Source organism: Tetrao urogallus (assembly GCF_951394365.1).
Source record: "Tetrao urogallus genome assembly, chromosome: 2".
Lineage (NCBI taxonomy): Eukaryota > Metazoa > Chordata > Aves > Galliformes > Phasianidae > Tetrao > Tetrao urogallus.
The window spans coordinates 18,267,297-18,294,293 of record NC_136814.1 but is presented as its reverse complement, the minus strand read 5'-3'; the positions used below and the strand labels follow the sequence as shown (position 1 = coordinate 18,294,293).

At 39.7% G+C, this 26,997-nt stretch overlaps 1 protein-coding gene across 1 annotated transcript; it reads left to right on the top strand.

Moving 5' to 3' along the window:
• Positions 1-531: 531 nt before the first annotated feature.
• IARS2 (isoleucyl-tRNA synthetase 2, mitochondrial) lies at positions 532-25,852 on the top strand (the record flags this gene model as incomplete). Its single annotated transcript, XM_079550799.1, has 23 exons — positions 532-756; positions 904-1,026; positions 2,297-2,453; positions 3,358-3,506; positions 3,601-3,650; positions 3,749-3,858; positions 3,944-4,034; positions 4,369-4,484; positions 6,055-6,224; positions 6,739-6,829; positions 7,038-7,189; positions 8,381-8,541; positions 14,925-15,027; positions 15,618-15,711; positions 20,461-20,569; positions 21,347-21,449; positions 22,376-22,501; positions 22,891-23,022; positions 23,619-23,725; positions 24,579-24,724; positions 24,886-25,076; positions 25,404-25,548; positions 25,701-25,852. 23 exons carry the CDS (start codon positions 532-534, stop codon positions 25,850-25,852), a joined length of 3,003 nt encoding a protein of 1,000 aa, XP_079406925.1.
• Between the last annotated feature and the right edge of the window lie 1,145 nt (positions 25,853-26,997).

Sequence of the window (26,997 nt, the reverse complement as noted above, 5' to 3'; positions counted from 1 at the left end):
TGGGCTTTGACAGAACGCTTGCCAAGTCACCTCCTGCTCTTAAATCTGAGCGTTCCTTTCAAAGCACGTTTCGTAGGCAGTCCGTCCTTTAGTCCAAGCAACCGAGTCACCGAATATAGCTGAATATAACTGAGTATCGCTGCCAAGTTAGCTCGTTTTCAGAGCTATTAAAGCAGACGTGTCCTGCAGCTCTAACTCACACTCAGACCTAACGACACTGCCGCACAACAGGAAGGGCAGCCGTCAGCCCAGCCCAGCCGTTCTGTGAAGCACCGTCCCGCAGCCCCGCTCACCTCCACCTCAAAGCGGACGCCGAGCTCCTCACGCTCCCTCAGCTCTGGGCAGCCTACAGTATTCTATCGCAGCCTACAGCCGCCCCTCAGCCCCGCGCTCGGAGCGGCGCTTCGCCGCGAAGGGAAAACAAAACGCGTTGCGGCGCGGCGCGTCCCTTCTGGCGACCCGTCCCCGCCTCCCCGCTCGCCGTAGCGCAGCCGGAAGTGCGCTCTGTACGCGGCCCTTGGAGCCGTGAAGATGCTGGGGGCATGGCGGGCCGCGCCGCGGCTACGGCTCCGCGCCCGCTTTGGACCTACATGCGGTTGGGCGCGCCCGGCCGCCTCGGAGGCCGACAGCCGGCAGCCTGCGGAGGAGAGCCGGCAGGGCTCGCAGTACCGGGACACGGTGCTGCTGCCGCACGGCCGCTTTGCCGCCCAGCTGCCGGGCCGGCTGCAGCCCGACACCGAGCTGGAGATACAGCAGGTGCGGGACCGGAAGGGCGGGGGTCGTGCCGCAACTTGAGCTGCGACTCCGCCCGGAGCGCGCTTCGTTTTTAAAGTGCTTCGCCACCCGACTTTGGAAAGTGCGCCGAGGTGTGACGGTTTGGGTGTTTTCCTCTTGTCTCCACAGAAAAGTGGTTTCTTGGAGCTGTACTCGTGGCAAAGGCAAAGGAAAGCCAAGCAGGAGTTCTGTCTTCATGACGGACCGCCGTATGCCAATGGAGACCCTCACGTTGGCCATGCTTTAAATAAAGTAAATACCTACTTGTATACATACTGCTGGGGGAAGTAAACTCAGAGGGCAGTGAGGCCATGGCACAGCTGCCCATAGAGCTGTGGTGCCCCATCCCTGGAGGTACTCCAGGCCAGGTTGGATGGGGCCCTGGGCAGCTGAGCTGGGGCATGCAGCCCTGCCCATGGCTGGGGGTGGGGCTGGGTGGGCGGGCTTTGAGGTCCCTTCCAACCCAAATCAATCTATGATTCTGTGCTGCTGTTATGTTTTGAAATGATAAATGCTTCCTGTAACACACTGCATACTCTCCATTACCATTTATTATTAATAACACTTCTAAATGTTTGGGCTAATTTTGGTATTCAGGGCTTTTAATTTTCATTTTGTGGACAAAAACAAGTGATACAGTGACAGAGATGCTGTAAGACACCAAATCGTTATGAAGACCCTACCATGACATAAACACCATATGCAGTAGTAAACAGTACCTGTGGGCTGAGTGTTCATTTGAGGTTGTTCCTGTAAAACAACAAAGTATTTTTAGAGAAAATCCATTCCTAGATGATATTAAATGCAGCTTGTATTTGTTATCACACTTTTGAGTGAATGTTTGTTTATATTCATGCACTTCTAACACATACATACACACAGTTACTGTAGTGCATAGTTGAGCTGTGCCTTGGGGTTCTTTTTCTCCTTAGGGTATTTTGCAACCTTGTTGTATTGCATTTGTTCTTTATCTTGGTACCCTCAATAGAACCACTGATGAAATGTTAGTGCCTTTTAAAATAAGCAATTCAGTTTCAAATAATGATGCTAAATATGCTTGGGTGTGTTTACATTCCAGCTTGAGAGTGATAGTCTTATAAATGCTACTGAATGGGAATAAGTAAAATGTTTCCTGCAGTTTCTTAAGGTTCTGGTATAAAAACTTACATTTATGAAAGCCTCCTGTTTCAGTAGGTGGTCATTAATATCAAGAAGCAATAGTGTGCACTAGCAGACATTGCAGATCCTGCTAAATGCTTGAGGGCAAGTAGGATTTGTTCACTTCAAGTCCTGCAACATTGTAACTGATCTTTCATGTTTCTAAAATGTGATTTCTTTTGATGGGAGATCTTTGAAGTTCTGCCAAAGTGCAAAAAGATGAGCAAGAAGAATAAGAAACATGTGGTCTTCGATGTAAATTAATTATGTCCCCTTTAATATTTGTTTTTAATAGAAAGATCTTTAGTCATACTGTCTTGACTCCATGTGGGGAAGCTGCAGAGCTAACCTTCTGTCCTTTCAGATTTTGAAAGACATCACTAATCGTTTCCACATGATGAGAGGCTATAAAGTGCATTATGTGCCAGGATGGGATTGTCATGGATTGCCAATTGAATTGAAGGCATTGTCAGAAGTGAAAGGAGCTGAAAATCTGTCACCATTGGAAATTAGACAAAAAGGTAAAGTACTGTTTGCAATATCCATATTTGAAAAGTTGGCTTAAGTATTTCTACGTATTACTCACCATATTTTGATTTTATGTTTTATATATAGTTTTTGTACTTTACTGTAAGCTGTTAATATCAGGTGTTTATACTTTCTAAGGTCACTGTGTCTATTTTCTAAGCAGACTGTGTACAATATATTAGGAACAAAGTGACTCAACACAGGCTGAATTTGTTGCTGTAATGAATGTGCGTAACATTGACCATGAATTTAAAAATAAAAACAAAAGAACAGAGAGTTTAGTTTCACAGAATGGCCAGGGTTGGAAGGGACCTCAAGGATCATGAATCTCCAACCCCCCTGCCACATGCAGGGCCACCAACCTCCACATTTAATACTAGACCAGGCTGCCCAGGGCCCCATCCAATCTGGCCCTGAACACCTCCAAGGACGGGGCATCCACAACCTCTCTGGGCAGCCTGTGCCAGCACCTCACCACTCTCTCTGTAAAGAACTTCCCCCTGACATCCAACATAAATCTTCCCTCCCTGCAGCCTTCTTTTCTCCAAGCTGAACAAGCCCAGCTCCCTCAGCCTGTCTTCATAGGGGAGGTGCTCCAGTCCCCTGATCGTCTTCGTGGCCCCTCCTCTGGACCCTCTCCAACAGCTCCCTGTCTTTCTTGTACAGTTTCCTGCTTTACTTAACTGTATCTTTCTACCTCTTGCAGTTACTTTATGTAACTACTTCTCTGAAATATATATTGTTAAGCTTGATTAATCTATATGATGCACATCAGTAGTTAGTGTATAATTTCAGTATGTTCAGCTCAGCCTCTTAGACGTTAATAGTATATTTTAAATGTTTCTATATTGGCTTTAGTGGATGAGGGAATATAATTAATTGAACTATACCTTTCAGCTAAAGAATTTGCAGAAAGAGCCATTGAGAAACAGAAAGCTGCCTTCATTCGTTGGGGCATCATGGCAGATTGGGCCAACTGCTATTGTACGTTTGATCCAAAGTATGAAGCTAACCAGCTGAGAGTCTTCCACAAAATGTATGATAAGGTACACTAACTTGATCATGAAGTATGTATGTTTTGATTTGTTTTGTGACTTTTGAATCTCTTAGCGTTTGTTTTCCTTTCCCTTTTGTCGTTAGGGTTTCATTTATCAGGACTACAAACCTGTGTTTTGGTCTCCTTCAGCAAAGTAAGAATCAACTTACTGTTTTGCCTTCTAAATTTTAGCAAGGCTATTAGTAGCTTTTTGTGCTCAAGCATATTAACTTATGTGTGTTAACTACCCAGAACAGCGTTGGCTGAAGCAGAGCTGGAATACAACGAGCAGCATGTCAGTCGTTCTGTGTACATGAAATTTCCCCTGTTGAAATCACCACCTAAGCTGGCCTCTGTGATAGGTATGACTTCCGTGCAGATATTAAGACTGACAGTTTTTATTTTTATCATAATTGTAAGTGAAGTGCTTCCAATTTACATCTGTAGATGGATCATCCCCTACCAGTGTGCTGGTCTGGACCACACAACCTTGGACTGTGCCTGCAAATCAAGCAGTTTGCTACATGCCAGATGCAGAGTACGTGTGTTTAACTTAATCTCATCATTCTTATCAATATTTATCAGCAAAGTTAAAACATTTTGAACTACCATCACATTTTTAAAGGCATCGTTTTTTAAGCGATGCAATTGTAAACCTCATTCTTAGCTCAATTAATACATTAATTTCTGTTTTCATTTCTAGTTATTTCTTCTTTCTGATGCTGAGCTATCTTGAAATTCTTTGGGGATTTAAAAGTGAATTGGATATGTGCATCTTAAAAGTCTTTTGCTGTATTTTAGACATTATGTTCATGTTTGACCTTTCTGATTTTTGTAATTATTAGTATCATAAGTCTATATTTACATTGTAGATATTCAGTTGTGAAGTGTGCAACTACTGGTGAACACTTAATTCTAGCTGCAGATAGAGTTGAATCTACAGCGGCTGTTTTGGACACACAGTTTGAGGTTATATCAACGTGTAAAGGTAGATTTTAATATTGTTTATATTAAGTAGCTTAGAAATCTTGTAATTGAAAATTGCTTCTGTTTTGACTTTTTTATATTATGTGAACATGTTTTACTTGAATAGTACAAAGAGTCGTCTGTCAGACTTGGTATTGGTGCATTGTAGCTGAAATTCTCAGTCATAGATTTCAAATTACTTTTTAAAATCTGGATTCGTTCTTGAAAAATTTAAACAAAAGGATCAAAATCTTATTTATACTGACTGCACTTCGACTGTCTTTCAACCCAAGCCGATGAGAACGAGGAAGCGGTTACAAGTGTGCTTTACTAACTGCCTGATTGCTAAATAATATGAAAACTACTGGAAAAAAATACCTAGTGCAGTGTAACTGCTGGTGCTATCAGCCAGTACTGTCATTTAATACACTTCAGTTCTCACTGTTGTACTTTGTTGTCTCAATGTCTTAAGCCTTTTTCATGAGGATGATTGAGGTATTTGTACCGAGAACCTAAAGCAGTTCAGTTTGCATCCTAACATACTGCACAGTAATATTTTGTAATAGGCAGACTTCTGATTCAGTATTTTGAGTTGTTTATTGTGTCATTTATGGATTTTAGTCATTTGCCTACATGCGTGATTCAGGGAAATACATGCATGTAAAGGAGGTGAGAAATCTGTTGCAAAAACTTTTTCTTTTTACATTATTCTGCTGTTTTTCCATGCCTTCTTTTTCAGAGATAAAAAGAAATTATCAGTTTCTCCACTTAATAATCTTGTTTTTACCTGATGATAAAATTAGCTGGAGGTGTCTTCCTCACAGGTTCCACCTTTTTGAATCACATGATTTTCAGATAGCATACAGTCGTAGTACTGAGCCTTCTTGACAAGAAATAAGTCTGTTCTTTATATTTACTTATATTATACCAGTTGTTGTTTATACTTGTTAGCTTTTGTATTTGTGTGCTAAGCTGCCTGACAGCTGTTCTTAAATATACTCCCTCTAGGAAAAAAATGGTCAACAAAGGTGGTTTTGTAGCATGAAGGATAGTTCAAGCTCTGATGCTGGATTTTCAGCTAGGCATTAACACTAAGATTTTGTGTTTGTTTGGTTTTTTTAATTTTAAATGGTCCCTGGCTTCATTTGTTCTGTACACCATTTGCACATACCTTAGAGAACTGAAATGAATTTTTCATGGTTTTCATAGTATTTAGTGGTAAAATGTAGAAGAAATCCCAAATTCAAGTTTGCTGGCCTACTCTAAGATCTGTTTGTAAAACACTGAGATAGCAGTCCCTAAGAAATGGGAATGCAAAGAGTTGAGTGGAATATCAATGTTATTGGAATATTGTCTAAGGTAGAGAGAAGCTGTTATTTCAAAGAAAAAAGTGTGCAAAATTGAAAATACAGAGAATTTGAAAGCATTTGGGTGGGAACCTATGAATAAGATAAAATAGTACATATGGAAAGTATCCTGTGCATACAGTCAGTTATTGCGTTTCTGCTCTCTGGTAAGAAGCTGAATCCATGAATTGTTTCTCTGCTTTCTTCATTTTTCCTGTTTGTTTTTTTTTTTTCTCCCTACCCTAGGTGTAGATTTAGCTGATGGCTCCTGTGCTCATCCCACAATTCCTGGCAGAGTATCTCCTCTGTTACCTGCAAATCATGTGACAATGGCAAAAGGAACGGGATTAGTTCACACAGCCCCAGCTCATGGTATGGAAGACTACAGTGTAGCTTCTCACCATCAGCTACCCACGGTACTTGATTATTTCATCTTTTGCTCTTGATTTCCTGCAGCTGTTGGTTAACTGTTTGAAAAATCATTCAAATACTAACCAATGAGTTGATGGAAGATGATTGTGGTATTTTTGCAAACATCGTGGGGCTTGCTTCTTCTTATGTCAAATTAACTTGTCTGAAGGTAAACTACTAAGTTGCAGTTTGTTAAATCTGAAGCATACTCAAATCTAACATAATTTGCTTCTCATTAGAAAAGTAGCTACTCGGCAGAGTGCTTAACTCACTTTTGACTATCAAAAAAAGTAATTAATAGCCACTGGAATGGATGCCCAGGGAGGTGGTGGAGTCACCGAGCCTGGGGGTGTTCAAGGAAAGGCTGGATGTTGTGTTGAGGGACATGGTTTAGTGGGAGCTATTGGGAATAGGCGAACGATTGGACTGGATGATCTTTTAGGTCTTTTCCAACCTTGGTGGTTCTGTGATTCTGTGATTTAGTATTTTATTGACATAATCTGTGTTTTTGTTTTTCAGGAATGTCTTGTGGATGAAAGTGGGCATTTTACTGAAGCTGCAGGTCCTGAACTTAAAAACAAGAATGTACTTGAAGAAGGAAATGAAGCTGGTGAGTATCTGATGTTTAGCCATTTATTACTTTGTGTTACATCCCTGCAGCTGTATCTTGACGGTTCGTATAAACTGAAGATGTTTTGAATATGGATGAGATGCAAGCACTTTTTTTATGTGTTCTTTGTGGAAAGGAATTAATTGAAGTTAACATGAGTGTTGTGGTCAAACCTGATTTTCATCTTGCTTCATTTTTTTCCTCTTAGTCATTAAGATGCTTCAGGCAGCAGGGAGTTTGTTAAAAGAGGAGAAATATGTGCATAGCTACCCATATGACTGGAGGACTAAAAAACCAATGATTATTCGTGCCAGCAAGCAGTGGTTTGTAAACACAACAAATGTAAAGGCTACAGCACAGGTATCTTACTTTGCTTTTCTGTGGGACACTTAGAAGTGGCTGATAATACTTGAAGTTGGGAAATGGTCTTGATACAGGTCACTGCAGACTTGTACAGACAATACACAGTTGTGTTGAGTATTATAAAAACCATTAATGTTGTCACTTCATTTTTTGTCAATATTGGTATAATTCAGGATGAAAATAATGACTGATAAGTTTGTTCATTGTATTTGCAGGAGATGTATAAGATTCTTAAAGAGCTACTGAAATTTTTTCCCCAAAATGTTTTTTATACTGTCTCTTCTGATCTGACCTTGAAACATAGTATTTTTATCACTGGTAAAGTTAGCTTTGTCATTACAGTAGTCTTGCAAGGTAAAATGCCTTTGTTTGATCGTCTATTCATTCTGCCACAGTCCTATTTTAAATCACTTTAAAATATTTTATTTTTTCAAATGCAGTGCTCTTTAAAACTATGTACATCTGCACAGAAAACTCCAACCAGTGCATTAGGCTGTCTTGGGTAACAGTGATTTTGCTCTACTTAGGGCATGAGTTGTTTATTCCATATTCATCCTTTTTCTAGAAAGAATTAAAACAAGGCAGTTATTCAGAAAGGTGGGCAGTGAGTGGTTACCCACACTCTGTAATACAGATAATGTGTGTCAAGATGCAGTTTCAAAGCAGAGATGCTGAAGTTATTTTTAACTCACTAGGGTATGTCTGTCAGAGCTGGCAAAAAATATATATATATATTAGTTGCTCTGGGACGTGACTTGGAGGTAACCTGATAGTGGCCTTTCAGTATTTAAAGGGAAGCTTCAGGAAAGAAGAAAACAGACTCTTTGTCTATTGTGATAGAACAAGGGAAATGGTTTCAAGCTTAAAGGTGGTAGTTGTAGATTAGATGTGAGGAAAAAGTCTTTTATAGTGTGGGTGGTGAGGCATTGGAAGAGGTTGCCCATAGATGTGGTTGATGTCCCGGTACCTGGAGACTTTCAAGCAAGGCTGAATGTGGCTCTGTGCAACCTTACTGAGCTGTGAATGTCCCTGTTCATCGCAGGGGTGTTGGACTAAATGACCTTTCAAGGTCCCTTCCAACTCTAAGGATTCTGTGATTCTGTGTTAGACTGTATGTATTGTATGTGAGTGAGGAACAATGTGTCTGAATGCTGAATCTTGTCCATCAATTTACTGTCTACTTTATAGGAAGTGCTAAAAAAAGTGAAAATTATTCCTACATCTGCAGTGAGCAGAATGCTTGAAATGCTGGACAGAAGGACATTTTGGTGTATATCACGGCAAAGATGTTGGGGTGTTCCTATTCCTGTTTTTTATCAGAAGGACACGGGAGAAAGCCTGATAAACAGGTATTCCTCTAACTCTATGCTGAGAAATGAAGGAATGAGCTCTGTTCTCCTGCAATTATACAGTATTATAAAACTTACTATAACTATTCCAGTATAAATATATGTTTTTTCTTGCAATCATTTATACGCACACCGAATTTAGCTATAAATTAAAACAGTCAGAAACCCATTACTGGAGGCGACTTTTTATGGAAGAGGCAAGAATCATTCAACTTAGATACTTAAGTTATCTGAAGAGTCTCCTTTATAGTAACTGCTGCTTTCATTCTCCTCCTCCAAGTTAAATGAGATGGCAGTAGTCACTGACTTCTACGTTTAAGCAAGGAATGAAATGCAAGTTGTGACTAAAAGAGATCCTAACTATAATCTTAGCACTATACATTGAATAATACTGATATTTTGACAAAATAACAATTTGAAATTCACTAACTGGTAATGAGAAATCTGAAGTAGAATAACCAAATCAGTTGGAAAACAAATAACTACACTTGGTTTTAAAGTAAAATGAGTGGTTTTGAAGAGTCAGCTTTAGTAATGGGAGTGAGAGAACTCTGGGTGTATAATTTGGTAGGTCTAGAGCTGCAGGTGCTTTTTTTCTGCCATCTTTTGTCAACAGCGTCCAGTTATTGCAAACATTGAATTTCAGGAATTCCAGACAGTGTAATGCAGAAGGAGTCCATCTGTGCTTTAAAAAAGGAAACCTCAGCCACATCCTTTTTGTCTCTTCAGAATTAATAGGTTACTGCTTTTACTCCTTTGGGCAGCAAAGAGGTGTTCAACTGCAAACACCCTCTAAGAGGTCATTCCATTGAAGCATGGTAGAGTTCCATATTCACTGTTTATTTCCATAATTGTTTTCTGCCTTATTATATGCTAGTAGAACTCCATTTTATACTTTTTATATATTTTAACTTCAGAAATGTTTGTGTAAATTCAGTATGGACAGTGAGATTACACAGCTGAAGACTAACTTAAATTGTGTTGCAGAACTTTCTTTATTTTGCTGATGAATAAATATTCCTGAAATCGTCCAGCTTGTTTTCCAGAAGCTGGTCTGAGCATGTAAATGTAATAGCTAGTGAGACTTGGGGTGTAGGCAGTAGGGAATGGACTTTAAGCAGCTAGTCCTTAGCTTTACCTGGTGTGACTGGGTGTGTAGGTGCACAGGTAAGTACTTTGCCTCCCACTGTAGGCAATAACTGTGAGAAATGACTACAATAACTGTAGTCTTTTATAGTACTTGAGTAATGCTGAGGCACATCAGGAAATATGGAGGCCTTGTGGAATGTGAAATCATTTTACTCGCAGAAACTGTTACTGTATCTTAAAAGAATGTATTTTTGGTGTGAACGTATGCTATTTTTGAGGAATACTTATTATAGTCCATTTGCAGAGTAGGCTTGAGTGTGTTGCTTGTGCTTGCTAAAAGTCGTTACAAATGTGCTTTTAAAACAAACTTGAGTATAACGAAATACAGTTCAGAAGCTGGTAATCAGACATGGAGGGCACTGTGAAGAAATTGCTCCTTCAGCAGTTAAAGGAGCTGATCCAGTATGACAGTCCTACTTGGTACAGAGAGCATTTGAAAGGTGAGAGGTAAGGGAATTCTTTTGGGATACAGGAACGTTATCCTGAAAACCAATAAAATACGTATCTTCTGGAAATGCTTGAGCTGTGTGAGATGATTCCAGGGGTTGTGTATGTGCCCATTTTGGTGTGACAGGCTTTGCAATCAGTTAATGGCTCTCCCTTTTGTGTATGGGTGTTGGCCCAGCAGTTGCACATGGTGAATGACAAAAGGATACCATGGCATGTTCAGTCAGCGTTCTTCAAGGGGGGAAAAAGAGACTTATCCAATATGCTTGCAAAATTAGATTTATTTAATTCAATTGACAGCTTCTGATGCTCAGTTCTCCTTACTCCTAAAATGTTTTACAGTAGAGGTGAAGTTTTCAAAGTAAAATATGAAGCTCTCATTAAAGATTGAAAGCAGACTTTTAATAGCAGACTTTGGCAGCCAAAGTAGGAAAAGTGCACAGAATATTGGCCTATAGAAATGACAGGCACATTTTAAAAGCAGTCTGTCAATTCATAGGTCATTTTCCTGGACACCAGTTCTTACTGAAGTAAGTACAGAAGCCTAAATATTTCATTGCATTTGCATTGTCATGTTGAAAATAGGCTGCTGACATATTTCCACCTCTTGAGAAGTTTATCAGTGCAAATAATTCAGTATCATTTATACAGCAATAAATAATAACTTACATTTCAAAACTCAAGCTGTTTTCACATGTTGAATGCTGGATAGATGTAATTCCAGTAGCAGCTGAACCGGAGTCTTTGAGCCACTATCAAAAGTAACAGCATCTCCACTGGAAGTCAGTGTAGTCCACATGGAGTTGCTGTTACATATGAGAGCACCAGTGGTCTGTCTTGAGTGATCCTGTCTGTGCATTATCAACTGAAATAAGATAAAAAATAATTTTAAAAAAGATATTAGGGAAAAAAGATGCCTACAAGAAACTGCTGGGGGCTTCTCTGTAAGTCAGACCACATGAATTTGTCATGTGGAAGTTTGCAGGAAATTCCTCTTTCAAGGTAGAACTGCTGGTCCCAAACAGACACAATCTTTGGTGACTGCAAAATATTCTTTCTGACTTGAAAGCTGAAAGTTAGATTGTAATCTTTGATGCCAGATCTCCCTATGAGTCTTGTTTGCTGCTGTGGCCCCACATAGTCCTTAAATAGATTTGAATTTATCATTGTGTTGTCTAATATTATAAATTTACTGCTCTGCTGAAGGCTAAGCTCTTTTTGTAGAGTACACCTTGTTGCATTACAATCAGAAGTTAAGTAACAATTACAACGATACAAATCTAGAAGAGAGAAAACATTTTTTAATATTGCAGTTTCTAATAAGAATTAGGAGAATATAGAAATACAAGTGTGATTTTTTTTTTCCTGCACAAGTGAATAGATGAATAGAATAAATGAATAGAATAAATGTCCAAATAAACAAACTTCCTCAACTTTCTATATGTAATCACATTCTTGAGGAAAATATTCTGATTTGAGGAAATTGAAGAAGAGGAGAGAAAGAGATCCAAAAGTAAAACCAGTTTTGTAGTTCTAGACCAGGAAATAAATGTGAGATACACACTTTATTTTTATCTCATGAATTAGCTTGTTAATTTTACAAATGCCCTGTTCAGATGATAATAATTGCAGTTTTGCCAATAAATACTGCAAAAGTTGTTACAGTGACAGAACTCTCGTCCCCCACTCTGTGCCTTTGATTTGCAAGTAACTTCCATTTCTAACACGCACACACAAAACAAACAGGAAAGAAAACCAACCCATTTTGGATGTAGGTCTACTATTCTAATTAGGTTTTTAAAACACTGAATGTCTCCATTAGCTGCGAGCGATAGCAACTTACCATAACCTACATACTTACTGCTGAAGGATCACAATTCATGGTAGAAAGAAGATAAGTTGTCTTCTTTACTGCTGTTGAAAAGAGGTCGAGAGACCATCGGGAACTGTATTCTTCTCCTGTCTATATCTTAATGCTGCCTAATTTCTGTTAACACATTAAATAAGTGTTCAGCACAATCAATATCAAACTTGAGAGTGATTGGCTGGTGTCGTGGTAGCGTGAATTGCCGTAGGAGTTTCAGTGTTAAAAACGTAGCGAATGACACGTAATGCAAGTTCTTCCAGATACCGTGTATGAATACAGGGCAAAGTTTTACAATGGTGTTTATTGCTAACTCTGGGAATTACCATGCTCACGCTGAAGCTCACAGATTATAAAGTGATGAGTAGTTATTTGAGGAAGGTGGTTTTCTCTTGGTCACTTCACAAAAATGCTTTGCAATAATCTTGCTCCTTACATTACTGATAACTTAAATATATTCATTTTTTCTCCCATTTGGTAACAGTTAATCATAAGGATCCTACAAAAAGATCACAGTGCCAGGGTGGGGTTGCTTTTTTGTCAGGGTTTTCTTTGAAAATGTAGGAGGGAAAAGGTTTTGTGAAATTACATCCTCAAAGTCTTAATTATGCCCTCTTCAAAATACCTGATTAGATGATTGTTAATGCTTATGTATTTTCTGCAGGGAAATGACATAAGAGGGAAAAAAATTGCACTGCCTAAGTGTTTATTACTCGATTTGAAACCGTGATAGAACTTTGAAAATGTTGGCCAATAGCAAGTTGACCTGATGGTTATGGAGTCCTTATTTATTGCAGGGGATGCATAATGCAAGTTGGGCCTTCTCAAACTTGTGTGAGAACTTTTGTGTGCAGCGTAATGAGATCTGTTAGTTCATGAGAAAAATGTCTTTTAAATTATTTCATGAATTAACACTGTAAGCTTGTGCGTTGCATAGCGGTACGCTTGAAGAAAGCTTAGTTCATGTTATGTTTTGGAGAAATGGTGTATCTATGATGGCAGATAGCTGGTGTGTGGTGTTAGCAGCTGCACTTAGGTAAGTGAAAGCAGTCATTTTCTAGTGGTTCTGCAAGGGAGATTGATAGCAAAATTGTGCTTCTTTCTTGTGCCTTCCCCTGCTGCTGATGAGGAGAGCAGTTTCCCTTCTCTACAGGTGATACAATTTGCACTATCACAGCGTTTCTGCCCCAGTTGTCCCCTCCTTAAATTCTCCAAATATTTGTCTGATAGACCATAATGTCCTCTGCTGAGGAGAGATGGGTAGCAACACAGTTTTGACAGCAGCAAACAGTAGGGTGTGTTTCACGTTTCCCTCCCTCAAAAAGGTTTTATTCAGATACTGCTGATGTAAATCATTACCCTACATAATTCCTAAAGAACAAGCACTGCACAGAAATGTACTGAACACGACAGGCCTGCCCACGTTAACGAATAACCATCAGTCTTCCTTAAGACTGTCCAGTTACTTTGCTTGTTTGCTCTGAAGCTGGAGGAGCTTGAAAGATTCAAAACTGAATGCAGACTTAAAGCAGCTTTGGCAAATCTATTTTTGTCATTGAAATTACTCATTTGGAAGCCTTCTTTTTTCTTTCTTCCCCTCTTGATTTCTGGAGAACTCTGGGGTAAATCTATAGTTGCAATGTCAGAAAATTCTGAATCACAGAATAATTCCAAGTTGGAAGAGACCTACAAGGAACATCGAGTCCAACTCCTGGCTCCACACAGGACCACCCGAAAATCAAACCCTGTGTCTGATTGATAGTGCTTCAGGCTGTACCTGCCTTTTGTAAAGCTTCGAATTGGTCAGATGTTTGGCGAACTGATCTCTGCTGTCATTGAACTGTCTATTCCTGAGAGCTCTCTGAATTTGTAGATTTAGCCTGAAGGAGGCAAAGCATAAGGGATGCTTGCTGCCTAGCTTCCAGGGAGTGTACCAGAGCTGGAGTTGTTTGCATTTGTCTTTGAGAGGTAACACTTCACAACTGGAAGTGCAGACAAATAAACCTCTATGCAAATATTTCTGAAAGGAAAAGATAGCAGTCAGAAATGGAGCTTCTAAATGCTGTTTTACCAAGATAAATAGCAGGTGCATTACAAAGTCGTAAATTGTGTCCCAAGGTCCTTAAAGTGGAAGGTGAATGGCATCCAGTCGGATCTTAAGGGTTAAGAGTGATGGTGTGTTGCCATTTTGAAAGTGTTACTGGTTAGTGTGTTAGTGTGTTAGCGTGTCCTCTGTTGTTCTATGTGAATTTACTCTGTAAAGACCATGGTAGGTCTGGCATTGCAATTTTATCCCCACACAGTCAACAGTCAGATTGTGTTTTCCTACCTTCTTACCTTGTGGTGTTACTATGTAATAATTTGTTTTACAACTTCTTGGAGAGCTTAGGTCTTAGTGCTTAAACTTTGTAAGAGCCGAGTAAATGCTGTGGTGATACAGCTCAGCTTCATAGCAGTGCAGAGAAAACATGCTGATGTCCAAATAGAATACTAAGCACTGACTCTAAGGAAGTGAGATCATCAACCTTCTGTATTTTCAAGAGAATTGTGCCAGGTGTTTACTTTACTTGTCCCCCTTTTGCAACACCTTGTCAAGATGTACATTAATTGTTCAACTTGAGAAGTGAGGAATTAAAAACTTACCTCTTATAGTTAGGTAACACGGTGCTTTTAGTTTGATATTTTTGAGTCAGGATGATCTGCTGTATTCCTTTAAATACAACTGAAGTTTTAAAAGTTACCTCTTCATGAAATGCTCTATGAATCAAGAATACGAAGTGCAGTTTTTTTGTTTGTTAAGCTGCCTCAGTGTATGTCTAAATTTGGCATTAAATGATGTCAAAAATTAATTCAACATCACCTTACCTACTGTGGACAACAGCTGAATGTGTCATTTTGAATGTCTTCTTCTTTGCTAACCCAGTGAAACAATCACAGATATCATCAAAATAGTGGAGCAGCAAGGAACAGATGCGTGGTGGACCCTTCCCATTGAACAGCTATTATCAAAAGAGGCTGTAGCAAAGGTAATTTTTGACTTAAATACAGCAAGTGTGTGAGATGGTTCAGTGGTGGGAAGTCATGAAAAATACACATTCTCATGATTGTTTTGACAGGAACAATAACATGATTGTTATGACAGGAACATTCAGAAAGAGATACCTGAATATGGCAAATCTCAGATTTGTGCTGCTAATTTAGGTCCTAGATCCCCGTTCTCCTCTTCTTAGATGGAGAGGAAACTAACATTCTAATTAACTTAAATTATCAGCACAAATACATATTGAGTCTTTGCCATTAAAATAAATCTGAATTTGTATTAGTTGTTCCTGCCTTTGTGTTGTTTGTTCCCTGTACAATTGTGTTAGAAAGCAAACAGAAACTGTAGTGTTACTGTGCCATCTCAGTTTTTTTTGGTAATTCTCCTTTCTCTGTTTGGGTTTTTCATTAGAAATTATGTATCTGAATTACTCTGTGTTTTGTTCATGGAGTTTGGTAGCATAACCTGTGCAGAACTGGTCCAGAAATGAAATGTATTTTATTTCTGTGAAAAGCATTGATGATATGGTGTATTCCATGTGCATTTCTTAACATGTGTGGGTTTTTTTCCTAATAGGCTGGTGGTCATGATGTTTTGGATTATGTCAAGGGGCAGGATGTCCTGGACATCTGGTTCGATAGTGGAACTTCCTGGGCTCATGTTTTGGAAGGTACAGAATGAATGTGTTGGTCTTTCTTTTATAATATTTGGAGAACAAAATGTAACTGTTTTGCATGATGCTCTTGGTATAAGCAAAGCTGAGTCAGGTAATGCAAGCAGCAAACTGGTTTTGACCTCCTTGAAAGCTGCTTTTGCTCATAAAGAGGAGAGTTCCGTGTTGGCAAACTCATATTCAGTGTAGTTGAAGGTGCCATTGATTTTTAGAACGCATTATTTGGTCTGATCCTGTCATGTGTCATACAACATATCTCCTAATAAAAGCGTATAGAATTTCATGGCACAGATAGCCAAAGCATTTTGCTGCTAGCTGGTAGCTTTTAAATTATTTTTCAGCTAATAAATTTCAGTTTGTGCCAGGGAATTGCATTTGAAACAGACCAAAATTGAGATCAGTTGCAGAATCGAAGAATGTTTAACAATGTAGGCATACAGTAGAACTTCATTCCTCATTACTTTCAGTAACTAAAGCAGTATATTGTTGCTTAAAATGTTTTGTTGGCTATACGTTGTCTGTAGTTCCAGCTGTCAGTAGTTGCTACCCAGCAGGTCTGCTCTAAGTGAAATAATATAGAAAAGATTATAGAAAAATAGGCAGCAATTCTGTGTTTGAGTAATATACACAACACAGTGTGTATCTAGCTATCTACCCATGTAAAACACACTGTTTGCCTGGAAGATAGTCCAAAGTCAGGAGTCCTTTCTAGAGGAGGAGTCTGATCCCATGCATTGAGTCTGGACTTTAAACTCTCAGTACACAATTACATGATAACAATCTTGTTGAATTATAAAACACGTTAGTACCAGAGGTTTTATTTCATAGCAACGTGGTCAGGCAACTGTACCATCAGCAAACATTCATTTTATAAGAAGACCTTTACATATGTTAAAGTTCATTCTCTTTAGAAAAGTTTCTGGCTTGGTTTGACTTTCAGAAGTGTTGGGAAGTCGTGGTATTTGATGTGCACAGTTACATCCTCGCGTACTCTGAGGGCTTAACACTTCAGGATGCAAAAACGCTCTCTAATCCTATGTAAAGAAAGGATGCAGTGTTAAATAATAGCAGAATCAGTACCCTTGATTTGCTGTTAATTCGTTTAAGGCTCTCATGGATTCTATGACATCCAGCAAATGTTTTGTTTTTCACAATACAGGCTTTTTTCTTCATGGTACTCTTAAAGTGTCTCTTCTCTGTCTGCTCATTTGTTTTCATGAAACTTGCTGGAACTGGTGTGTGAGGCTTCTCGTTTTGCCACGACTGGAGTAACCCAACAGGTTCAAAATTTGGGAGTAGGACTAACAAGAAAGATGATTTCATAAGCTCTTTACCTTCAGAAATGCTACAAAGGTTGCATTTCCTTTTCTTCTGTCTCCCAGTCACAGGCACAGATGTGGAAATGCAAAGCCAGAGATTCATATAAAATGGCAGATTTAATTTTCCCTTTGTGAAGAATGCACTTTGAAAGAGAATTTGTTGAATTATTAGCTTTGTTTTGTATTTCTCAATGTGCCCCAGCTTTTAAAACCTTTAGCAGAATGTCTCCCTATGGTAGGAAGTAAAAGTAATTGGCAAAGCTTACAAACAGACTAATTTGTCAGGTTCTTTTTCCCAAATACTTTTGGGGGGAAAAGAAAAAGGATGTAATCCAGGGACAAAACCAGAATTGTTTTGAAGAGCTTTCTGCAGCTTAAAGTCATGAAGGCGCTCTGGCACGTGGGAGTTGGCATGGTACCTGCAAAGTGCTACCTGTTCATTTTGTGGAAGAAGATCAGTGATAACGACAGTAATGCAAAGCCATGGTTCTGTTAAAGGGCTGCAACACGTGAGTTATTTCAGGACAACTGGAGGATGTAATGGATGGCTAAAACCATGTGACTCATGTTCGTAATTGTGGCTTTCTACACTGAACTCAAGTTACTGAGAACTATAAATTGAGAGTAACCAGCAGGAATAAACAGCTTTACGGGCTTCCCTGCCAAGACAAAACCGTGCAGTTCTCCCAAAAATATCACCTCTGTGTGTTGGGGAACTTGGGTATGAGCTCACATAGGATTGAACGCGCTGTGTCTGTGAGTGAAACACTCATCTAATGAGATGGAGCAGTGTGGGCTCCAGAACCAAACTGGGGGGTGACTGTGCCATTCTGCATTGGCACTGTGACAGTAAGGTGCAACACACACACACTGAGATCAGACATTTAGTTGCTGTAGTCACAGGACCAAAACTGTGCAAGTATCACTGGATCGTGTGTCAATTCCATTTGAAACAGCTTGCACCATTTGGAGCAGATCCACATCTGTGATGTGCTCTGGAACCCCCTTCTGATGCTCAGGGTTTCCTGGGGATACTTTTTGCTTCTCTGTTTGCATAGCACTATTTTCACTGGGCAGTTTACTGTTATGAGGTCTCATCCCATGCTTCTCCTGCTGCGTGTGCCTCAAGCACTGAAAGAAAGTGTTTCCACATTTTTTCATGCGGTGTTCAAATTTCTTTGTATGTTTCATCCATGGGTAAGTGCTGCTGTGTTACAAGCAGAGTGTTAATACAGTGCATGCCAGAAGGTGTGGTAAAGGCAAAATCTTCAAAGCTGTCCTATAAACCTCATCATTTTCCCCATGGGCAGAGCACCACGTGTACTACAAACCTGAAATCAATATTTTTCAAAATGTTTCATATAGAAATGCACACTGAGCTCCATCTGTGTGTGATCTGCTCTTGGTAAAAGTCACACTGCTTTTCACCCTTAGTTTCGCACTGCAATGATGGTAATTCTCAGCATAACTCTTTCCCTATCTTATTGGCTAATATTTAACTGAATGAATGTAATTATTTTACAGCTTACCTATCTGTGTGCTTTAACTTTTGTGCTGACTGAGAGACTTGAATTTATCTTAGCTGATTCATTCCTGGCATTAAAATACAATACGTTTAATCCAAAAGTCAAAGTCTGTAAGATCAAAGATATGGAATCTTGAAATCCAAACCTGAAGGACCATAAATTGTCATTCTCCTTAATGACCTATGTGCTATAATTCAATGTGAAATAAGTAACTGAAGGCTCCGCTCCTTGCTGAATGCGTTCTTCAAGTTAGAAAGAAGTGTTCATGGTGCTAATTAATTTCTGTATAATCACTGTAACTTTAAAGAAACTGAGGTAGAGGAGCTGCCTGTGCACTTACAAGCCAGGCTTTGTATTTGCAAATCCAGCACTCCTTCGTATGTTACACAGATGAGATGTTCAGGCCCCCATCAAACTCTCACGTTAGCTAGCTTGCCATGCGTTTGTGCTCCCATCAAAAAGGCCAATGCCAATTTACCATCAGTTGTTTGAACAAAACTCTTCACTTGCCTAAGTTTTAGCTTGTCATTTCCATGGAAAGGTCACTTCTTTACAAGCAACATGTGGTTAACTGGCTCTAAAACAAAGCGCTGCTGCTGCTGTTGGAACAGATTTTCCACTTTCCTCCATAACCACAGGTGTGCTTTCTTCAAGCCTTGTTCTCACAACTCTTTTTGCCATCTGTTAAGACAAAGACTGATCCCTACTTCTTCTGCTTTTAAAACCCAAACTTTGCAGATTCTTTTGCAGGAATAAACATGTTAAAAACCCTTCCATCTGCCCACACGTTTTCCTTGCGCTAGCTGTAACTGCATGGCCTTGACCTTTGTAATGTTGAACTTCCTTTTATTGCAGGATGGATCTAAATATCGAAACTTCCATTAGGTTAAACAAATAAATCAAGGGTGGCAGCAGCAGAAAGAAGCATTGTGTGAGGGGTCCTAAGAAGTGGATAAGAGGAACTATAAGTTAAAACCTGAGCAGAGAAATTTTTGTCTCCATATGTGGGAATTCCTGTCCCTGCATTCTTCCAAATACAGCGTTGCACATTTCTAGGCTTTGTGGCTTGCATGTTATGCTGTTCTCTGATAGTGACTTGACTGGAACTGTGTCAGACTAGGAAGGGCTTCTTGAATCAACAGATCTTGCTCCCTTTCATACAGTGACTGAATTTCATCAGGAAGGCCATTAAAGCTTTACTGCTCTGTTTCAGCCCTATGGGAAAAGCCAGGCTCCTCCTGAATCCTCTTTCACACAACGTGCTCTCAAGTTGCCTCAGTGCTCGCCTGAAGTTTGTAACCTTCCTGGCAGGCCAATGACCAGAAATATAAATTCTGTTACTGGTGAACATCACATAGAGAACTTCGTGGTCTCTGAAGATCCCTGCTGCATCACACAGGCTAGGCAGTCATGTCACATCTGGATTTCAGCAGCTCTTGGATTTTAACAAATTTTGCAATACCAGTGCAAAATAGTAGCACTTGGATAATGTTGTTATCTCAAGTTGGTTATTAGGAAACTTTTCTTCTCAGGAAGAGTGGTGATGCTCTGGCACAGGCTGCACAGGGAGGTGGTGCAATCACTGTCCCTGGAGGTGTTCAAGTGCCCTGGAGTTGTGGCACTGAGGGATGTGGTTGGTGGGCACAGTAGAGGTGGGCTGCTGACTGGACATGATGATCTTAATGTTCTTTTCCAACCTAAATGATTCTGTGATTTCATGATTCTGTGTTCAATTAACTGTGCACTGTTCATAGAAGTAATTAATCTACTGCATTTTAAGAGCAAAATAAGTTCTAGTAATGACTTGCAGAGATTTTCTGTTATTAGTTGTTCAAAGGCAAAGGCTGATATTTAAAACAAACTAACAAACAAAAATACTCACAAATCTTCTGTTTTTAAAGGCACAGAGCAAAGAGCAGATGTATACCTTGAGGGAAAAGACCAACTGGGAGGCTGGTTTCAATCTTCTCTATTGACAAGTGTGGCAACAAGGAAAAAAGCACCGTACAAGTAAGTGCATAGATTGCAAACACGTTACAAGTTCCTTTATTGAATACTAGGCTTTTGATGGCACATGAAGAAGAGAAATGAAACCATTACTATGTATCTGATTTATGGTTTTGTGTTTTCAGTGTAAAGTTTTTCTGCAAGTTAGATTGGAATGGATTTACTGTTTAAAAAATTTCCACCTTAATAGATGTTTTCTTTCTGAGTTATTCAGATTATATCCTATTACATTATCAGATACAGGTATTAAAGTCTGTTCTTTTGCTGTCTCTGAAACTCCTATAATCAAAGGGATTATTATGGGAGAATCAGTATGAAAATCAGTTATGGTCACTGGCAGATGTGGCACATTCAGACTGGAACATGTGGCTGTAAGGCATTCAGCATCACCATGTGTGTGGTGTCTCATAGCTGTGACATACTGTCTTGAAGACAGGAAACATGGAGCAGAATAACATGAGTCAATTGCTAAGAGGCTGAGCAACTTTTAAGAAATATGTCGGCTTAAGTAGTAAATAATATTTTAGTTTTTAATACATCTGAAACGTGTGCCCTGGATATCTGTTAACAGGGTGAGATGAAATGAGGAAAATGAACATTTATGCTCTATTTGGATTGGTAGCATGGCGTATTCATGGTTGGTTGAACTCTACAGATGAAGCCTCAGACTTACCAATGTAGATTTCTTAGTGTTTCTACCTGTGGATACACTGTTAGAAATGTATTCTTAACATAGATTTTTCAGTGATGTTCTTCTGTTTTGTAAAATCTTTTCTTCAGGACTCTGGTAGTTCACGGATTTACTCTTGGTGAGAAAGGAGAAAAGATGTCCAAATCCATTGGCAATGTGGTTGACCCTGATGTGGTAATCAATGGAGGTGATGTAAGTCAAACTCTTGAGTTTCCTAGAATTGCTCATTAGAAGTTTTCACTCCCAGATTCTACAGCTGTCTTTTCTCTACACGGATGTCTTGAAGCAGAACTCTATATAAGGTTTTTTCAGACGCTTTGGCTACTTTGCAGTTCCATTTGGCTGGAGTAAAAACCTTGAGTTATCTTATGTCAAATGTAGTGCTTTAAAAAAGCTGTTCTCAGCTAAGAGGAAATAAATTTTGAGGCAGATGTAGAATGATTTAAGTTAAGAATAATCACTGTTTGTGAAATGATGGGGAGGTGGGATTTGAGGTTTTAATTTAAATTTAGTTGTGCCTAGCAATATGGGAATCAAAACAGTGTTTGCACCCCAGAAGCTTTCTGGTCTCAACTGGGCTACTTGTAGATTTGAGGAACTTGATTTCTTTTGGGGATCAGGGAGGGTTGCACTGAGGTGATGCTGTGAATTTATTCCTTGCCCAGTCCTGCTCTTGTTCTTTCTGAAGCTGTTAAGCAGGTTTTACACTTCTCTGGACAAAAGGACCAATCCTTACAAAGGTTTATTTATCTGGCTCAATGTAACAGGGCATAGTTTGCTTTCTTTCTAGAGGGAGACAGGTCCTTTCCAGAACTGAAAACAGTATGAAGAAAAAATATCTGTATCTTCAGATACTAACGTTGATGTTTTAATGTTAAGTATTCAAAGGATTCAAGGCTGTAAGGTAAGTTTATCTTACCTTAGTTCTAGCATTGCCCATACACAGTGCTGTAGTCCTGGCTCAGCAGTTAGCCTTGCCAAAGGAGGGGTGAAGGACTCCAAATGCAGTGGCTTCTGTGCACGATTGCAGATACATGCACAGCATTGTCAGTGTGGAATTGCAGTGGCCACTGTGCTGCAGGGCCCCCCTACCAGTTTTCCTCTCTGTCTCTCCTTAGGATCACACCAAGGACCCCCCGTACGGTGCCGATGTTCTCCGCTGGTGGGTGGCTGAATCCAATGTTTTTACTGAGGTGCTGATTGGGCCCGTGGTACTGAATGCTGCCAGAGATGACATCAACAAGGTAAGGACCAAATGCGCTAATACTCCTCATGCTAAGGGCAGGTCCTCTTTATATTTGGGTTTATGTTGGATAGGTAACATTCATTGCAGAGGTTTTCGGTTTCAGTTTTCTGAACTCACGTAGGCGGGTGCTGCTGTGCTCTTTACGTGTGTGGATCAAACAGGAAATGTGTGAAGGATAAACACGTGCTTTGTGCAGCAAGCTTAGGTAACCCTCAGTCTTTACAATTTCTATAGGTCCTTTAGGCACATGTTCCTCATGGCATTCTGTAATTATTCCATCAATCAATTTGAAAAGCAACCAGCTTTAATTTTTTATAGGAGATTCTCATTGTGTGTTTCATTCAAAGTGCAGAGCATCAGTGTTTAACTTGGCTGCTTTGTTCCTAGCTTCGGAATACACTACGGTTCATGCTGGGAAACATGGCTGGCTTCAATCCAGAAACAGATTCCATCCCTCCTTCAGAGATGTACATAGTAGACCAATACATGCTGCATTTATTGCAAGACTACGGCAGCAAGGTATGAGTAATTTCTGTTTAGGTGAATGTATGTATGTGTAATGGTTTTGTTTGGCCATGGCTTCTAGGGGAACGTGCTTTCAAGTGTATGAGCAAAGTGTGTAGCAGGCGTGCAAGTAACAATCACAGACTTTTTTTTTTTTTTGAGACACAGTATGCTTCTTTTAGTACATGTCAGCTTCTAAGAGGAAGGCTTTGATTTTAACATTCTCACCTTGTTTTTGACATTGACCTCTGCCCCAAGGCCTCAAATTACAAATAGGCTCAGAGCTAAAGAAACAAATCTAACGTTTATTCAGAAATCTGCTGCATGCCAGCATTTAGTATTATGTATCATTCAGAATTATTCTGCAGAATGGGAAAGAACAGACTTAATTTCTGATTTCTCCATCTTCTCCCTTAAAATGTGAACTAGAATTATTTCTGTCCTAATTAGTTAGCTGAATTAACACTTTTTCCCTCCAACAATCTTTTGAGGAAAAGAGTCTCCCAGACTCCACTTAGCACAGTCCACGTTTCAGATTCATTGGGGTGCTCACTGTATGCTGTGTGATAAAAACCAATGTGCCATTCTTCTCTCTCTGCTCCCTCTCCCAGGTTACAGCAGCATACAAAGAATACGATTACAGCAAAGTTGTGCGATTGTTGCAAGCATTCTGTTCCAGAAACTTGTCTAACTTTTATTTCAGTGTAATCAAGGACAGGTAAGTTCATTACTGCTGCCTTTAAGTCATCGAGGGGAAAAAAAAAAACAATAATGAAAATTAATCCCTTGGAGATGAAGGTAGTAATGTCATGCAGATGTTGAGAGAATACAGCTCTGGGTTGTGCTGTCGTGCACTCATAACTGCAGATGAGAGCTTAGTCACTGTCAGCTGAGTCTTTCTGTGATCAGTGTGCTTCTCTGGTCTGTGCTCTGGGGGCACTGAATCATTTTGGAAGATAATTGAGCATTGTGCACATGGAAACTGTTTTAAGAAGGGATTTTTGAAGCTGTATTTCTGCCTAGAAGTGTGTACACCTATGGTATTTGTGAGTTTATAGGGAAGGGGCTTTAGCACCTAGCTGGGCAGCCTGATGTCTTTTACTAAAGACTCCTAAGGATGTCTCTTTAAGCACTGATTTAATCTGATCGCTTTATAAGTTTGAAAGGGCCGCATGGCAGGGGAAGGGAGTTGTACTGAGTGGGGGTTACAGTGATTTTTGGTTTCCAGAATGTACCTAAAGCAATGGGGAAAAAAAATCCTAGCCCTAAACTTTATAGGTGAAATATAAGAAAGGCTCACCTGCCTGAGAAAAGATTCTTTTCTCTATAGTGAAGTCAGTTAACATGCAATGCACAAAGCTTTCCTACCTATGAAAAACGTGGCTGACTACACAAAACCTTTTGTACCCTTATCGCTTTATTGTAAATCAAGAATTGGGAAAAGCTTTCCTGCTACACACTAGGTCAGACTTCTGTGCTTTCAAGCTTCATTCCATTTGAAGTATGATTCTTGACTAGTAACATTAACTTGGAAGTACAAAGGTAATACTCAGCACTTTCATCTCTTGCAGGCTCTACTGCGAAGAAGAAAAAGATCCTAAGCGTCGTTCGTGCCAAACTGTGCTAGCGGAGGCATTAGATGCAGTAGTTCGATCCTTTGCACCAATTCTTCCTCACTTAGCAGAGGAGGTTTTCCAGCACCTCCCTTACAAGAAAGGTAAAATGTCATATCTAAGGACTTCTTCTAACGTGTGTTGAACTGCACAGTTGAAAGGAATACAAATACAGAGATAAGCCATTCTTCTTGATTATTTTTATTCACTTAAAAGCTTACTTAAATAGAAAGACACTTAAAATTTCCTTTGCTTTGCTCTCAAGACTCAGAGGGTGTGTTTCGTACTGGCTGGATTAACACAAGCTCAGGGTGGAAGAAACCTGGGATTGAGGAAGCAATAGAAGGTGCATGTGCAATGAGAGATTCTTTCCTTGGCTCCATCTCTGGCAAGAATCCTTTGGAATATGAAGTCATCATTGTAATTGAGCCTGGATTGCTATTTGAATTAATGGAGGTAAAAGATGCAACTAAAAATTAGAGCTGTCTGTGCAAAAAGAAAAAAAGCTGATTTCTGTAAACTTGTTTCTGCTTCAGTATGTGGCTTTGTTGTACTCAACACAAAAAATATACGCAGTCACAACCTAGTTGAGGTTGGGACTGCTGGAGATGGTATAGCCCAATGTTTCATATAAGCAAACTTTGTGCTCTCTTCCTGGCAAGACTATGACAGCTATTGCAATCACACAGCAGTTCTTTTTTTGTTTGTTTTTTTGTTTAACCTTTGATAGCAGGAGGATGCTGAGGAGCAAACCCAGGTCTGAAAATTAACTCTCTCCCATAGGCACTACAGGCTGAAGAATCTTCGAGAGTGTCACAGCTGAATGAAATAATGATGGCTTCTCAAACAACTCTGTTGAGTGAGATACCTAAAGAAACACCTGCAGATGCAAACATTGTCACAGGGAACTTTTTGATTAACTTAGAAGGTAAGAAAACCTGTCCAGGTCTGCTTCTTTGCCACGCCACGTTTATTTATTACTCTGTACTATAACCCATTGGATTGCACCCTTCATCCATAGGATGCAATATGCTAACTACACCTGTGTGTAGATGACCTCAGCAATGTTTCCTTTAACAGGTGGAGATATTCGTGAAGAATCTTCATATAAAGTCATAGCCCTACCCACTGCCAAAGCAAAATGCCCTCGCTGCAGGAGGTACACTTCAGATTCCACAAGCACTCCTTGCCCCCGCTGCCTCAAAGTCATTGCTGGAAAAGGAAGCACATGAGGATCAAGTGCCTACGTGCAGGCTGCTCTTAACATACTAAATAATTGAAAGTTGTAAAAGCAGTGGTCAGGCAACAGGTCTTGGAACCCTGAAACCTCAGAAGCGTTGCTGCTGAACCCCCAGCTGGAGCAGAATTTATGTGCTTTGGGTGGAACTATATGTATATATTCAACTGTATATGAATTTTCTGCTTAATAAAAATGATGGTTCAAGAAAACTGATTTACTTGTTTTAGTAACCCATCTTCTCTAAACGCAGTTATACTTGATATACCTGTACTGTATGGCCTACTGTTCATATGGGCAGGAGGCAGGTTTGCAGAATCCAAAGAAACAGTCCTTCAGGGCATCTCCCCTTAGAAACAAAAGAAAAAGGAATGGGCACCACTAAGAAGGAAAAAACACACAATGAAACCTCCTCAAATTTTATTTAATCAATTTACACAAATCCACAGCAAATTAGACACAAAATAGCACTATATACAGAATATTACTTACAATACATTACAGATTTGATTGGTGTAGAGTGTCAGCTCTGGCATGATATTTAGTTACAGTGAGGTCCTTTACACAACTGTACCAGGATACAGGAATGTAATGCAACTAAGAAATGTTTTTGTTTTTCCTCAGGCTTCAGGACTGATTCTCTGGCCTGTCTGTTTCTGCAGAGGGCTGAAGTTCTGCCAGGCAAGGTAGTACAGGCACTGCCCAGTCTTGCCTTCTTGCATTCTTCCCCTACACCTGTTTCAATTTCTACACTCCCTTCCATAACCAAATCTGAAACTCTTCTTTAGTCACACAACCTCATACCCTTATAGGAAGTCAAACGCTGCATCAAACCTTCTCAGAAAGCCTTCATCATCTACATTAAAGTGCAGAGATCAGCAACTGGGGATGCTGAACAGCCGACAGTCTTACAGAACTTGCCACCTACAGAGCCGTTTCCAGGGGAGTCTAACCTAAGATGACAGCAGCACATACTTCAGAAAGGTAAGACCAAATTCTGTCTGTAACAGTGCAGTATGCTATGAATGTTTCTTGCAGGTTACAAGATGGAGTAATTTCAACTGACTTCAGGACAAAACAGCTTACAACAACACTATTTTCCTTTCCTGGCTCTCCTTTAGGTAGAAGGAAAACTACTAA